This window comes from Leptosomus discolor, chromosome 7 (genome assembly GCF_034619465.1).
Source record: "Leptosomus discolor isolate bLepDis1 chromosome 7, bLepDis1.hap2, whole genome shotgun sequence".
In the NCBI taxonomy this organism is placed as follows: domain Eukaryota; kingdom Metazoa; phylum Chordata; class Aves; order Leptosomiformes; family Leptosomidae; genus Leptosomus; species Leptosomus discolor.
This window is the reverse complement of record NC_141397.1, coordinates 33,375,215-33,392,733: the sequence shown is the minus strand read 5'-3', so window position 1 is coordinate 33,392,733 and position 17,519 is coordinate 33,375,215. Positions and strand designations below refer to the sequence as shown.

At 37.2% G+C, this 17,519-nt stretch overlaps 1 protein-coding gene across 1 annotated transcript in view; it reads right to left on the bottom strand.

The window, feature by feature from the left end:
- CNTNAP2 (contactin associated protein 2) overlaps positions 1-17,519 on the bottom strand; it is a 1,109,936-nt gene that overhangs the window by 462,119 nt on the left and 630,298 nt on the right. The window contains exon 9 of the mRNA XM_086468640.1: positions 14,888-15,037. Within this exon, the coding sequence (XP_086324766.1) occupies positions 14,888-15,037 (150 nt within the window). The remainder of the gene's footprint in view (positions 1-14,887; positions 15,038-17,519) is intronic.

Genomic DNA, 17,519 nt, shown 5'->3' with positions numbered 1-17,519 from the left:
GGAGCAAGAACTCTATAAAGGAATTACATCAATGTCAAACCCACAGCATGTGTTGGTTCCAGGACACCGTTCCTGTTTTAGTGCCCCTTAACTAGCTCATGATTCTACACCTCCTGTAGAAAGGCAACAGAGACAGCAGCATGGCCATGAAGTCAGAACACAAAGTCCTGAAGGCACCCTGGATAGTAGCTGTGATTTCACTGGAAATTATCAATAACTGGCTACTTACAGCTTTGGATTATCTTGTCTACACCCCAAAATTACTTGCCTACACTCTCCTTTGTCCATCTATATTTCACATGGGCACAGAGCAATGGGACTAGTGTCTGCAGAGTTCAACATTCTTCATACACTATGAGTTCTTTTGCCCCAGTTTTCCCTTCAGCTTCCAAGACAGACTGAGATACAGACTGCTTGAGAAACAGAATAATTTTATCCTTCAGGTTTCAACTCCCACAAAAGGTAACGTTTTTATAAAAATGTATGTAAATGAATAGTATGAAATTAAAAAAATAAATACAACCTGGCTCTGTCATCATTTTCTTACAAAATCTACTGTCTTTGCATCAACACAAAGTTAAAGGACAGTACGTGGCGTGTATCCCCTCAATCACACTGTTCCTGTAAACACTGAATTTGCTCACACTGATCAATGCACCTGGTAAAACAATATATTAAAAATAATCATTGATTTCCACCGCATTTAATCTGTTTTGCAATCTATACAGTGTCCTGATCACAGAGCTAAGTACTTTTCAGTAATGCTTTAAGCAGCTTAATTAATGTCATTTCTATTATACAGCAAGAGTGAACATTTTAAGATTGAGAGTTTTCATATAATTCAAAGTGATATTTTAAGTATGACACGCTTCTTTTCTTCCTCTAAATATTACTTCATCATCTGTCTCCAGCACTCATATTTTGACAATGATTCTATGAAATTTGGCAGCATCAGTACATCACAAAGCCTCGCTGTGAAACAATGGTGCATCCGTTCGCCACTTCTAAGGTTAAATGTTTCACTACTGATACACACATAACAGCATATGTTAAGTCTTTCATGTCAGTTACTACTACTTATCAATTTGCAAATAAGATATTGAGATATGCAAATATATAACTCCATGACACAAAAAAATCCTTAGAAGAACCGTAAGTTTCATTTTTCTTAAAGTATATCTGTCTTGATAGGTAGTGAAAAAATGAGCCTGAAATATTGAAGTATATTCCTTTTCCTCCCTTTCTGTACAACTGCTATTCAGGAGACAGAAGAAACTCTCAGGAAACTACAAAATAGCTATTATTTCATTTTTCTTGACTTTAAAAAATTAGCCTTACCTTAGTTTAAAAAAAGCAACGTTGTCCTTGCCTATTAGGAAACCAATAAGTCATTCTATTTTATGTTTACCTAAAATTATTTCATTCTTGAACACAGTACCATTTTATATTATTAGATATTTTATTAATGCAAATCTCTTTCTATAATCTCAGTAAATTAATTGCTTGTCAAAAATATATTAATAAGCAGGAAGATACAGTTGTCTTACTCTTTCAAGAGTATTCATTTCAGTGCAAAGAATATTCCTGGATATGCCATCTTTATCCCTTGTGCATAAGATGATGAATTTGTAATAACACTGGTATCAATAACAGTAACCAAAAATTTTATTTGCATTGTGTCATCCTCTTACAAATCTAAACTGACTCACAAATACCTTTTAAAGTCTTGCAAGAAGTCTCTCAGATTGTAATTTATTAAAATGGAACCCCAAGTACTTTATCAGAAGATACATATGCAACAAATCTTTTCCTTTGGAAAAAAAAAAGGTCAGTAAATTGTTCATAAAGGAGATTATAAAATTCTTGAACTTATTTATTATAAGAAATTATTCCTGAATTTCATCACTGGGTTAACAAATAGTTTTCAATTGACAAACTGAAATTATATTCACAATTAAAAGCTCGTTCTGTTAGGTTTTTTCCATAAGTCACATAGTATTGTCCCCGTTATCCAATTGAATTGTTTATGTGACCAATTAACGTATCACAAACTGGAAATCACATAATGATATTTTTGTAGCACAAATATACGTATATACAATTTGCAATTCATGATCTCTGGAAAGCATATAAGTCTTCCAAAACATGGACAAACAATTTTAAATGCCTTTATACATCTAACAAACACAACTTATATTTCAAACAGATTTCTTCATAAAACTCTTCTTTGTTTCATGCAGTATTGCTTTGACAACAGCTCAAATTTCAAAACTGACAAATGAACATAAACCACTTTCAGTAAATATGCAGCAATTTGGTCTTAAAATGAGCTTTTTATAATTATTTATAGAAATAAAAAACTAGGACTTGAATATTCAAGGAAAGTCAATACTAATATATTGCAAATAGAGATAAATGTAAAGTTGTCCACAGCCATTTTTTAACTAGTCACCCTCAAATTAGTACTTTTAATCTCATTTTTTAGGTAGCTGAATGGAACAGCAGATATCAAATGGCTTGCTAAGCATCGCATATAGACATGCTGGAATGTGTTGAACCCTCTCCAAATAGCTAGTTTTATTTCCCCCAGGGCAGACTTCTAGGAGGATAAAAGGGAAATCCATTTATATCTTGCAAACTTTAATTTAGGCTAGAAAACAAGTTATCTAAAAAGTCAAATACACCCTTCTTATCAGCTAAGATAAAAATGACAATGAGTCACCAGAGACAATAACTACAAATGATTCCACAATGTTAAAGAAGAATTTGTAGGAAATTTGAATCTCAGTGATGAAATATAAAAATGTAAAAATGATAAATAGTGCTTCACTCTAACGTAATAGGTTACAGAATAGCAGGGTGCCTTAAATGAAGAAAAAAAGCTTTAACTGAAGCACAAAACCAAAATGCCATCACAAAGTTCATGAAGATTAAAGCATTCATCTCAGCTTCTTAAGTGGTGGGCCTGACAACACGAGGCAGAAAAAGGGAATGGGACATGCTCGTGGATTTTTTTAAAAAATGTTTTATACATTTGTACGGGTGATTTTTTTGTTCAATTTTTCTGTTGTTGTAAACGCTACATGTATAAAAAATTATTTCTAATTAATTTAATTTTTAAATGATCCATGCACTTCGTAGAAATTTTTTTTTTATTCCTCTTTTACTTTCATTACAAGCAAAGTATTTTTGAAAGTGTTGGGCTTATGATACAGGTAAAATACGGCTATTTATTTCACTAAGCAAGGACACCCTACATATAGTTTGCAAGCTTCTGAGATGTAAAAAGCTAATGAAACTGCAAATCAATAGGATTAGAAGGGTGAGTCACAGCCATTGTGATCCGTAGAGCAGTAAACTCTAAGGCTGTTTCTGAAAATGTTAATAATCAGATTCTTCCTGCCCTCGCATTTTCTGAAAGTGGCAAAGCGGAAAATGGAGTGAGCTGTGCAAATAAGAGTAGTTTCCAAGCAGTTTCATGAAAAATGATGGTTAAGGAAAAATTTTTTGTATGTCACACTCCAAACATTAAAAAGATGTTGGATAGAAACAAATTTCCTCACCCTGAATATTAGTATTGCCCTGTTGAAAAGATTATTTTTTTTTTCAGCACAGTAAAATCTGGGTTAGCACTGAAAGCCAAGCAGAGTCCTGACACAGTTGTTCTTGATTGGGGAAACAAATTTAAAGGGTAAAATGTAAAGACTAGGATAGTTGCCTAGCTGTAATGATGTGCTAAGAATACATTTATTAGTCAAAGTCTTTCTTAAATACAACCATGTGAAGAACACAGTGGAGTCCACAGTAACTGGAAGTACATTTCTAACAGCAATATTATAATGTATACAACACAATGTATACAACACAATACAACAAAAGAGATTAAAATAATGCAAAATTTCTCCTACACTATTAACGAACATTTTACTGCAAAATTGCCATGGAGATCCTTGGTTGCAGTACTTTTCTACTCTCCTAATCAAATGTGATTTTTGAAAATCTGTCTTCATCAATTTTAAATTACATAGTCATTTCAGATGTCAGAATATTAATTATACAAAGCATATATGCAAACCAAGTCCATTTTTGGGGGGACAGGTGTCAGCTACAGTGCCTGAAAATAACTCTGAAAGGCTTCCATGGAAAGCTAAAAAGACCTTGCATAGCGCACAATTTAGTTTTTCTGTAAGTACTTGGCTATTACATGTTCAAGCATGGAACAGAGACAGCAACAAAAAGCTTAAAATTTCACACGCCTGTATGCCATTCCGGAATTGTTTCTACAGCTAGATTGCACCAGCTATGGAGTTTGCATCTTTGAGCATCAAAATGTTGAAGCACTAGGAGAAAGAGTTTAGGCTTCTTTATGAAATTAAATTAGTTCTGTGAACATATATTTAATGTGTGTGTGCATGTATGGGTCATTTTGTAGACCCATTCAAGTGGTTTATGACACATTTCAAAAGCAGAAACACGAACCACTATTTTTGTGCAGCAAAATATAGTCATCGACACAAACGGTGTAGATTTAGATTAGATATTAGGAAGAAATTCTTCATTGTGAGGGTGGTGAGACACTGGACCAGGTTGCCTAGAGAAAGCTGTGTCTGCCCCCTCCTTGGCAGTGTTCAAGGCCAGGTTGGATGGGGCATGGAGCAACCTGGTCTAGTGGAAGGTGTCCCTGCCCATGGCAGGGGGTTGGAACTAGATGGTCTTTAAGGTCCCCTCCAACCCAAAGCATTCTGTGATTCTATGATTATGACATGATAAGTGGATATGACGCTGAGATATTTTTATATTTCTGGGCACTAGCATGAGATAGGATTACAATTTTGTTGCTAATATTGGTAGGATTCCTGAAAAGATCACTCACTGCATTTATAAAGACCTGTCCTATTCGACTTCTGTTGGGATCATAAATACAATAAATTCTTGTTTAAAAATGAAATAGGAATATATAACTGACAAAAAAAAAGCCCTATCATTCTCAAAAAGATTTAAGATTCATTTATTATTCTAGTTGTATAATTCCTCAGTGACCTTTCTTCAACGTGCACGAAGATATGCAGCATTCCATCTCTTTGTGCTATCTCAAGCTTTTTCACCATTTATCTACAGAATAACTGTGAGCCACTAACAGCATGAACACTGATTACTCCCACCATGATCTTTAAGACATTCAAATAATAAAAGGTGGAAACTTCCCCTCCTACTCATGTCTTCTCTTCTCCTTTAGCTAAGTTCTTAATAAAAGGCAATACTGAAATGCAATCAAGTAAAATGCAACAAGGAAAAGCTCTTATCTATGGAGAACATGAATTACAAAGACATAAGTATAAATGAGAGAGTTTCAAAAAAAGAAAGAGGGTCAGACTTTTGGCAACCTATTCCTATGAATGAAAATCATGGGAACATTGGATCTGAACATCTCTTTTCAAAATTCCACTCAGTTTGGTTGTGATGCCAGTGAAACCACAATAAGCCTAATTAATTAAAAATAATTTATTCTAAAGCTGCACAGAAAATGTCCAATGTACAGAATCAAATATAAGAATCAGTTTTCAAAAAATCAACATCAATCTTTTGGAATAAAAAGATTATTAAAAAATTACAAGCAAGCACAGAAAGTGTTTTGGGAAGTCTGGTCCGTAAGAATGATGAAAATGAAATAAGTGCAAGAAGTAGATGAAGCATTTTCAAGCATCATTAAGGCTTGCTTCTTTTGGTGGCCTCATCTACTTGGAAAAAGATTCACAAGGAAATATCCTTAGTGCCATCTAGAGAGTACTTTTGTTATTATAGATTAAAGGAAGACAAACACACAAATGTCATACACACTGCTATTCTACGCCACTGTTTGGCTTGTTCTTACTGATAAATCAAAGTTTGTTTACTGAAGGATTTTCAGTCATCATGTGTTACTAGCCACAGTGTCTAATGTCACTTTGATTTGTTGGACAAGATCAAATGATAAGCACGCAGGTCTCAGTCCAGAAGCAGAAAGTCTGTAAAATCACTTCTCAGGATCATTCAAGTTATGCCTACACTTGGTATCATGGGTGACGAACTCAAAGAGGCTAAGAGTATCGTTTATTGCCATGGCAACAGATCCAGTTTTGTTTTTCTCCAAATTACAATATAACCTTGACAGTGACCATCATCCCTCAAAAGTGTCCTATTTCTTCTCTTCATCTATAAACACAGGATTTTTAAACAGGTCTAGGGTTGGTATTTACGCTATTTGTCCCATCTCAGATAAATTGCCATGTCTTAGGGAAAAAAAAGAGGGGAGGGCCGAGGAGGAGAGGGGTGAGGAGAGGGGTGAGGAGAGGCGAGGTGAGGCGAGGCGAGGAGAGGAGAGGAGAGGAGAGGAGAGGAGAGGAGAGGAGAGGAGAGGAGAGGAGAGGAGAGGAGAGGAGAGGAGAGGAGAGGAGAGGAGAGGAGAGGAGATTGCAGCCATCCAGTGAATAAGCTGAATGACAGTGTCTTTGACAGGACTCAATAACCCAAAATGGCCTAGCAGTTTGCTGGTTAACTAGCAATTCCCTCCTAAAGAAATCATAAATATTGAATATTCAGTACTGCATTACCAAAACCTTGCCCACCCCAAATTAAACTTAAAGTAGACCTACTTTGACACTGACAGGGTAATTTAACACCCTTAAACTGGGCAATAAACCAGTTGCCATCAGCAGTCCACACTGCAGATCTGTGCATCTCCAACTTGTTACTTCCCACCGCAAAGTATTATACAGGTAAGTTCAGTGCTTTGCTGATAAGAGAAAACCAAGGCTTTAAACATTCTGTTTCAGCCTCAGTTTGGTTTTGCCAATTTATGCAGATAAATCAGCTCTAAGCCATTGACTGTGAGATTTGGTAAGTTCTTTCTTTGGAAAGATACAAGCCCTTAAAATCTACTTCATGATTCACAAAAGCATCACTAGTAAGCGTCCCTGTTAAAGGCCGAGACTGCCACTTTTCTATGATGGAAGCAGTTGTCTCCAGTGAAAGGTGCTAACAACCTGGGACTGTAGGCATGCACGGATCTAATTGACAGCCTGCCCTAGACACAAAGGGCTACCTGCAGTTTGTTTATACAGTAGAAGCACCAGACAGTAATTATAAATTTAATTGGTGCTCCAGTCAGGTTTCACACATGAGCCAGCTTTTATAATCAGCACTGAGAACCATTCTCAGACCATGGGAGTCAGGCAGTCTTCTTACCTGAGTAACTGCATTTTCACTCAAACTCCCGCTTTCACAAACACCATATTTTGATGAGTTCTGGAACACATCCTGATTTTTTTTCTCCTGTTATGCATTTATGACTCATTAAACCAGATTTTCCAAAGTTACTCATGTTTACAACTATACAGACTGGCAGATTCTCTGAAACATGCGAGTCAGTTGTCTACCACCAGAATCAATGGCAGATAAGCATCTCCTTGCTTAGTGTTGTTTACAATATTAATAGGTGTTCATCTACATACTTAAAACATTGAAATGTAATTGAAAATTTGTCTCATGTTTAGATGTGGGGGAAGAAAAGGGGAGGCTAAGGTAGGCTTTACAATTTTAAGGAGGAAAATCACAGATACTTTAACATCTATGGAAAATCCACTGAGAACTACCAGTAAGTCACTCCCCAAAACAAGAAAAGTCTCTGAAATCAATACAGCCTATTGATGGCACCAAGAATTTATCTTTTCTTTTTTTCCTTTTTTCTTTTTTTTTTTTTTTTTCTCCCATAGGTGTGTTGAGTTGTGGCTGTGGACAACAAGCACATTCATACACCTACAAGCAGAGCCAGGATACCCTTGAAAAACAGGTTACATTGACAGAAGTGCTATTCAAGTATTAACGGGCATTCTCCACTATTTAGGATTTTGTTATAGGGGAGCGTGTTATTTTCACACACCAGGAAAGCATATGTGTTTATTTTTCACCCCACCATTCAACACACTCACACAGACATATCAGTGATTCCTAATGTCATCAACAGACTACATTCTTTTCAGCGCTCTAAAACCATACAGCCCTAATTAGTACTGTCTAGTGATTAGTACTGGTTAATATTCCTCCTAACATTCACTGCTTGTGGAAATACTGGCCCTTCCCCTCCTGTAGGTAGATTTTTCAGCTACTGGTACCAAAGACCTTGCAGCTTGACCTACTAAAGCATCAGCAAGAGGGACATATAGGAAAAGGTATAATTGTCACTTTTGAGTGTGTCTCAAATAGCTCTCCTCTGGGTATTCCCCAGACATTTCCTTCTCCAAACGTTCTTCTTTTAGAAGAAGTGTTACTAATTTTTACAAGCCCTTTTCCTTTCCCTTTGGAGTCAAGAGCTATACCATGTAGGGAATTTCCTCTACTTTTAACTGAATTTTCTGCAATATTCAGAGACTTGATACAATTTGCTTGACTGAGGCTCAGGCAACACTACGACTAATGTATTTGGTGAAAAAGGAAATAAATTATATACACACAGAATTAGGGACAATAGAGTTCCATTAGGTCAGTTTACTCCTTCCTGTGTCCATGCAGATTTACTCTCTATGGTATGTGTTCTTCCTCATTCTTTATCCTTTCTTGGCTTTAGATGTCAATAAGAGAAAAGAAAATGTATTGAAAAAAAGTTATTCTCTTATCTGCTGCACACAGAACTCTGCTTTAGTGCTTGCAAGAAAGTAAAGCAAAAGAGAATCAGTTCTTTCATTTTATTTTTTTGAGAAACTTCTAGATATAGATACTCTGTGGCTAACGTCTTCAGCTTATGGAGAGATTTATGTTGTATAACAAGGAGAGCACATCTCAAAACTTCATTCATTAATTTTTCAGTGGGCAGACATTTCTCATCTCTAATAGGCCTTTGCTCAAAAGCTGAAGTTATTCCAGCAAGACACATGCTCCCATATATCCATTCCTAAACTCACATTATCATACATATGATCTTTATTTGCTTGCACAAAGTATCGGCTTTCTGCCTGCACCTGTTTTTCTTCAGGAGATCAATCTATCTCCAGCATTTCTGCTTGTACTGTTGTATACAACGTGTTGGTGGACTGGCATATTATAACACCACTAATAATACTACCGAAATTACTGAAAATTAATCACAGCACGTCACCGTTATTTTATCTGGTCTCATTTGTCTAACATCCAAATTATCTGAGTGAAACAAAAACTTTAAACATGATGAAAAAGGCATAAAACCCAAAGAGTTAACAGGCAATGTTGATCAACTCCCTTCAGTTCTGTCAGTTGTATAAAGGGAGTGTGAATTCAGCTGTGTTTCACTGTTCATTGTGCAAGAGAGCAGACAAGATAATAAAGAATCTGAATCATGTATTGAATAGCAGAGGGGCTCAGGTGTCTATACTTGCCTGCCACCTTTCTTCCTTTTTTTTTTTTTTACTTACTACAAAGCCCCTTCCTTGCTTTGCTCAGGTTTATACATTTTGCGCATCTGCATCTGTCGCTCCTCTACTGACTTATAAACATTCTGGATTTAACAATCCAAAGCACAAGGGTTGTTTAAAAATACAGCCCATTTCAATTCTTTTATTTCCATATCTTGTATTTATCATTATTTTGCAGGACTGACCTGTGAGGATTCCTGAACATAAATGCTGAAGATACACAAAATCACATTATACTCTGAGTTACTTTGAATTTGCTTTGTGTTCTCCTCACAAATTTGCATTTGAGCTTACAGTAGAGCCATGATCATGAGGACAGATTTCAAATCAGACTGAAAGCACCCTTTCCACAAGAAATGCAAATTTGACCCTCCTGTCTCAGGGTCATATATGCAAAAGAATCAAGTGGCCACCAAAACTGAAGTCCTGACACATTAAAAATCTGATCAACATACAGAAATGTGAGTACAACACAACATCCTTGTTACTTACTGATATGGAGGAAGCTGCAGGCTTGAGAGAACCATGTCAGCTGGGACTTTCGTGTTCTTTATTAGGTAGCAGACAACCTGAGTTGCCATTGGTTGGGTCTTGTTCGTTTGCCAGGTAATATCTAATAACTCAACCTTGGCTTTTCTGAATACATTTCAATTTCAGCCAAAAAATCACATGGCCTCTTCCTGTCTGATAATGCTTACAAATATGATAGTCTGAGTGCTTTTTAATCCCCAGTGACACTGCCTAGGAAATGTGACCATGACTGCAACAGCTATTAATGACCAATTTGCACAATGACAACAACGGATAACTTGATTAAAAACATAGGTGCACCACCCAAAGGCTCTGATTATACATGACAGGTTTTATGAGGGGAAGATGCACACACAGAACAGCCCAGCACATGTGAAACAGAAGAAGGTACTTCTTCCACTTTGGCCTCACTTCCCTCCACCCTCCTCCTTCCACCACTTCTAATTCTATGGGATTTTAGACCAACACAACTCTCAGAAACAAATGAATTCTACTCCAGGAACAAGACTCCATATAAAGTGCACTTTGTACAGTCATACAGAAAGAAAGGACTTTCTATATGCCACAGACTGGTGCCCCATAGGAAACTCACTGCATAGTCCATTCATCTTTGCTTGTCAGAAAAAGCAGCCCACGGTGGACTGACAGACGCTTACTGCATACCTTTGTTTTCAATGACGATTTATCACTCATAGTAAAAACTCTCCCATCCTTAAGCCAATGAAAAGGAGAGGGAAAGTAGACACAATTAAAAAGAAATGCTGTAAAACAGAAGCAAGTCAAAATTACGTCTCTAATCAAATATTTCCTCTGGGCACTAGGCAGCTATTTGGTGGTTTGGTGCAAGCTTAAGAGGCCTCACAAAAAACCCTTATCTCCAACAGTGCAAATGAGGTTAATGGACTCATTTGCACTCTGTGATTCACTTTCTCTGTTCTGCTTTTTTGCTTTATGCAGATAATTGGAAACAACAAAGAAACATCATTCTCTAGAGTTTAGCAGGGAAAGGAAGTTCATTCTTTCCAAAAACCCAAATTCAAGACAAAAAAGAGAAGGAAAATAAAACCAGTGGGGAGATAATAATAGATATACAGAAGGGTTATAGGCAATTAGCATCCACCCTCCCACGTAGACCAGCACACATTCACCAGTCTGCAGAAATGCCTGATCTTTAGCACGGCTTCCCCTAACTCTTGGGCTTGAATAAAACATCATTGCTGTGTGTCCCTTGGGAGGATCTTAGTAGTGCTGGGACACAGCACAGGAGAGGCTCCTGGGAAGGAAAATAAAAGTCTATTACCAGTATAGGACTCAGAGTCCAAAGGAGCTACTCTTTTGTTAACGCCTTCAGTGTCTATACAGTGTTCAACCAGTGTACAATTTGCACGTGCAGAGGGAGAGAGCACTGACCCCCAGGCTTGCTCCTGCATGTGCCAAAGTTTCTACCACCAGGGATAAGGGTATAACCATCCTATGTCTCTGCATTCCCCCTATTACTTATGTCGTCACACTGGACTGAGTCACAATCAAGTTCTAATCAAAATACTGTGGGTGAAATTAAGGACTTTTTCAGACACCACTGCGAACCTATCAGTGTAAAAGCTTAATGTTAATTTGTCTGGAGCATCTTCTCATTACATCTGGCACAGTAATGCTCTCCATGCCTACTCAATCTTTAATTTATTCCCAATTTTGATAGATCTTCTATTTTATTACAAAACTAATATTATGCGATATTGCCACTGCAAAGTTATGACAATAATAATAAAAAAAAAAATTCTAAAAAACAGATACAGTCTCAAAAATCCACATCCAAATACGTGGTACCTTTCTTACAGAAAAAGCTGTAGTTGTTTCCACAGAAAAGGTCCATCTAGTGTCTGCCTTACCAGTTTGAGGTAGTACCCATGTTATTGTAATTACTATTATCATTAAATTCTCCAACATATTTTTGAGAAACTATTGCACTTCAGTGCTGAAATGCAACCTTCAAATCTTTTCTTCAGCAAAGCCAACACCATTGCCTATAGTACATATTCACTATATTGACACCAGGAGAGCAGAATATAGAGAGACACATTTATTTTGACATCAGGGAACCACTCTCCATCATCTTCGAAAGGTCATGGAGAACAAAACGTTTGTGTACATGTAGTATCTCTTTCAAACATCAAATGGGAAAATTTAAATCAGAAGAGTGTTCAGAGTCTTCTAGAAATGATGTACAAGCCCTCCAAATACAAATTGAATGGGCTAAGCTTTCTCAGTATTTTGTAAGATCCAGAAATATAGCAGTGGGATGGGATGAATATTGTAACATTGCTGTCTTTAAAACTATCATTTAACTTCTGCATCTGTGATATATGTTTGAATTTTAATAATACAAAGGTTTAACAGTCAAAATACCTGTAACTATTGTATTCAGATCTCTATCAAAGAAATCTCCTGGATTCCTTTCCACATTGAAATTTTATCACCAAAGAATTGGTAATTCTTTCTACTAGCCATCTAGCAGTCCGCAAAAAAACAATCCTCTGAATTAAAGATGCGTTTGTCCCCTTCCCAACTAATTACATGTATTTGCAGAAATAAAAGTATGTGACACTTTCTTATCTGAACTCACTCCTAAATAAAACATTTTCTTTGATGACAGTTACCAAGTGGTAGGCACTATTCTCACCTCTACATCCCATTCTTACAGGTATTATTCATGAACAGCCATAGCTTGGAGTACTTACAAGGAAAAATAAGAAGGAACACATACATGTAGAGGGAACAGAACAAAAATACCTTTGCCTCATAAGCTGCAGATTGTGAATATAAAAATTAGCTTTCTCATATACATTGAAAGACTGACTTTAAGTTCCAAGTAATCTCTAATTAACACTTAACTGCGTAAAGCAAAACAATCAACATATATATAGCAATATTCAGGTGGCAGCACACTGAAATCAATGGGTTCCTCAGATCCAAGTCAGAAGTAAAGCTTCCTCAGATTCACATCTTCAGACAGTTAAAATGCAAAAGTACAGTGTCACAAATGCAGACTTCTTATTTTGAAATAAAACTGGACACGAAGGTTAGGACACTGCTATTCTTTTTATATACTTTTAGAAGGCCTTCCAGATTGTCAAACAAGGAAAACCAAAAAACCCATAGCAACGGGACCATGTGTTTGGATGAACAGATGTGAGAATGACACTTCAGGGAATTCAGGATTGACTTTTATATCCCACTAGAACAAATTCTACATGCACGCTTTTTTTAATAGAAGGATGGTGGAATTTTAAAGTACAGGTCAACAATCACAAGTCAAGCAGATTTCAGGATGCAACTGAAATGATAACAAATCAACCCATGTTTTGACTGAGAAAGGGTATAAAAAAACTACCTGGAGAAACTAGACAATCTAGTCCTCACAACCAAAGAGTCAGAGGTAAAAGACTTTTCAGAAGAAATCAATCAGTCTCTCTCCAGAAATGTTCTATTGGTCTGGGGATTTTACCTGTCAGAATTAACAGAATTAAACACTGGATGTATTATGTATGGCATTTCTTTTAATTTTCTCCTATGTGTGCTTAATAACTTAATTTAATGAGAATGTCTCAGACTGTTCTGATAAACTGAAGGTACTATCTTTTGACAACAAAATAACTTCCAGGCTTCTGCATGTGGCAACTGGATATGCTAGAACTCTTATTTGAGGCAACATGCTAAAAAAACCTATCCAGGATATTAGCTGAATTAAGGATATTGGAAAAGACGCATGTTACAGCAACAGGAAGTTTACCTCTTTTGACAGATCAACTTTAATTTGGTAATAGTGAAATGAGAACAACCTTGGAAATTTTTTTCCCTTTCTGTTTAGGGTACTTCATCTGCCACTTACCTTTCCATCACTTGCGTAATGTCATGACTATTTGTAGTATCACATTTGTATTTTATTTTGATTAGATATGCACCTTGTAAGTTCGAAAAAAAAAAAAAATCTGTTTTCAATACTGATAAATTCTACTTTTAAAATTTGCGTTCTCTGCCCGAAGCTTTCATGAGCAAACTCTCACATGTGCGACACTTCAAAAGTACAACTTACAATTCTTTTTTCATCTTAGCATTTGAGCTTGCTAAGAATTCTGCTTGAACACAGATTGCAGGACATTGCTGAATTGGGTGTTTTTTAAAAACTTACCTAGCAGTATGAAAAGTAATACTTATGTTTGAGTTAAAAAACCCTTAATGGGTAAGACAGTAGCGTATCAGAAAAAATTTTGGCATGCTAAATAGGCTAATACAGAAATTTAAATATATATTTAAAAAATCCAAGAGTTTTGATGGCCTTTTTTGATTTTCATAAATGCTAGCACAGAAGAGTAAGAGGAATAAACATTCAAGCTACATTTCGCAAGAACTCTTTTTAGTATATGGACTGTCAATAGACAGAAATACTGAACAATGCAAGGCTTCAATTTAAGAGAGCTTCTTAATTACCCACCATCATGACAGCTCTTAAAGAAATTAGCAAAAGGTTAAGACCTGTCCCGAACAATTAAATTTTTTTTGTCTTCAGGATTCCAAACTTGAAAAGATAAGTTTATCTCTCTTCTCATTGCCACTTAATTAAACTACTAATGGAAGATTCCTCCTTTAGAGAATGGTCTCTGAAATGTTCAGAGAAGATCTGAGAAATCATTCCAAGTTAGACTGCCTGTTGTACAGAACTTCTCAGGGTTCCTCTTGCAAGGATGAGGAGGTCCTTAAAGATCCTTAAAACCAAAATCAAGTTTAGTATTTTACTTTTTGATAAGCAGCACCTAGACATTTTAGCCATATTAAGATCTACATGAATGAATTACATCCTGAACTCCATGTCTCCTATTATGCAGATTAAAAGGCAGCAGTATTTTAAGCAGATGTTTGATTCGATAATTTTTTACCTCCAAAGAAATATTTCTCTCCAGTCTTAACTTGTAGAGGGCTGTTTGTTCGAACAGCTGAAGCTTCATCGCCATCAATGGTGAGGAGAGCAAAATTTTCCTTAGCTAGGAATCGGACTTCATGCCACTGCCCGTCGTTGAGACCAGAGCCTAGGAAGAACAGAGAACATTGGAACATTTTACTTAGTCCAGTATCTATTATCTCTAAGTATTTCCTGTCTCGCTCTTCCAGGCTCATTATGTGAGGTTTAATGACGGTTACTGCAGAAGTGAAACCATTGTAGTGTGATAACAAGGCATTGTTATTAAAGTAACTATTACCAAAAAAATAACATCGCATCATAAATACAAATCTTGGAACTACTGAAAGTGTTCATGCTGTCAGGTATAACTGTATCTAACTGCAGATTTTATCACTCACCTTTCCCATCAAAAGGCCATATTCTATGCTTTACTAATAAAAAAAAAAATTCTTAATTGTTTCTATGATCAAGTTCAGAAGGAAAAGCTACTGATTAATCCATTTAACTATAGTGAGTAACAAGCCCAAAGGGCACATAATGCTTGTGATTGCTGCCTTTATCAAAAGATAGGTATATCCAAGAAAAGTGAAAGAAAAAATAGGAGGGGGAAAGGCTCATATGGAAGGTGAGTTCACAGCTAATCCTGTCGTTGGGGTGAGGGCTATTCACAGAAGATAAAGATATCACAGAGTCACTGCAAAGCGAGCAAATGTCTGCCCCAAATCGCAATCTTAGGGGAGCACCATCCTCCAAATACTGACAGCAGTGAGGCAGATGGATCTGCTCATTCGTTCAGATCTTTTAAAAAACCAACCATAATTCGTACACTTCTCCCATTGTCTCCAGCAGCTGGCAGGAAGCCAGCTTTCCTGGCACGTTAAGCTGCCGTTAAAGAACCGCAGAAGAGTACTAGTTTGTTCTGTCCCTTACCCTGCAGGTGGGTCACCAAGTAAGTAGCAAACACTCCAGTAAAAGCAAATTCCAGATTATAGCACCTCTTACAAGTGTCATTTTTCTAGGCCTAGAGAAAGGTGCTAAGTCACCTTAGCAAAATGTCATTTGCCAAAATAAAAAACAAAGCAACACATAACCTGTAGCTAAAATTAAGTGAGATACACACTATCAGCAGAAGTACAATGGAAGATAAACTTTCAAAATATTCAAAAGAATGTTATCTTCTATGAACAAGGAATAATATTAATGGCAAACAGATATACCTAAACATTTACTGAGTATTTTTTTTCCCACTATTTAAGATACAGGATCAAGTCCTGAAATGACATGGAGTGTTACACCTTGGAATATTCTTGGAATAGTCGTTACTGTGAATAAAAGTGACAAAAGTCTCTTAAAAAAATGTATCAGTAAGGAATGTTTCTACCAAAGCTTGTTCAACCTAGTGTAAGAATAGACTAAAGACCTAATACACTAAATGTGAGAAAAGTTTTCTTTCTGTTTGTAAGCTTTTTTCATTACATTTGACAAAAAAAGAAACAGAAAAATACTTAATTACAATGCAGACAAAACTAATTTCTACTGATAATAAATTCAGAAAGGAAATGAAGATACACCTTTTTATAGAGTTCCAAATTAAAATTGTTATGGTGTGTGTCACTACAACTGAGGTTTATCACAGTACACTTAAAATTCTAATTTTCCCTCTTGAGATGACCTAACATTAAAAAATCTATTTCATTTTTTTATCGAGGTAGTCAGTAATGCCTTGAACTGAGTAACAACAATTAAAGACTTCTGGACAAAATTAAAACACGAGGGACAACAAGGGCAGCAGGAGCTGCTCATCACAGAAGGAGGCATGTCTGAAGCATCCGTGGTGTAACGGGTCTGCGTGGCAAGGTTTTGGCAGCGGGGGGTTACAGGGGTGGCTTCTGTATGAAGTTGCTAGAAGTTTCCCCTATGTCAGGTATAGCCAATGCCAGCCAGCTTTAAGACAGACCCGCTGCTGGCCAAGGCCGAGACAATCAGCAACAGCGTTTTTTGCCTCTGTGATAACCTATTTAAGAAAGAGAAAAAGTTATTGCGCAGCAGTAACTGCAGCGAGAGAGAGGAGTGAGAATATGTGAGAGAAACATCCTGCAGACACCAAGGTCAGTGCAGAAGGAGGGGGAGGAGATGCTCCAGGCACCAGGGCAGCGATTCCCCTGCAACCTGTGGTGAAGACCATGGTGAGGCAGGCTGTCCCCCTGCAGCCCATGGGCGGTGGAGCAGATGACTGCCTACACCCCGTGGAGGGCCTCCACGCCGGAGTAGGTGAATACCTGAAGGAAGCTGTGACCCCGTGGGAAGCCTGCACCGGAGCAGGCTCCTGGCAGGACCTGTGGCCCGTGGAGACAGAGAAGCCCACGCCGGAGCACGTTTGCTGCTAGTGACCCTGTGAGGGGGCTCACACTGGAGCAGTCGGTTCCTGAAGGACTGCACACCATGAAGGAGACCCACGCTGGAGCAGTTCATGAAGGATGGAACCCGTGGGAAGACTCACACTGGAGAAGTCATGGAGGACTTTCTCCTGTGAGGGGGACCCCACATTGGAGCAGAGGAAAAGTGTAAGGAGTCCTCCCCCTGAGGAGGAAGGAGCAGCAGAAAACAAC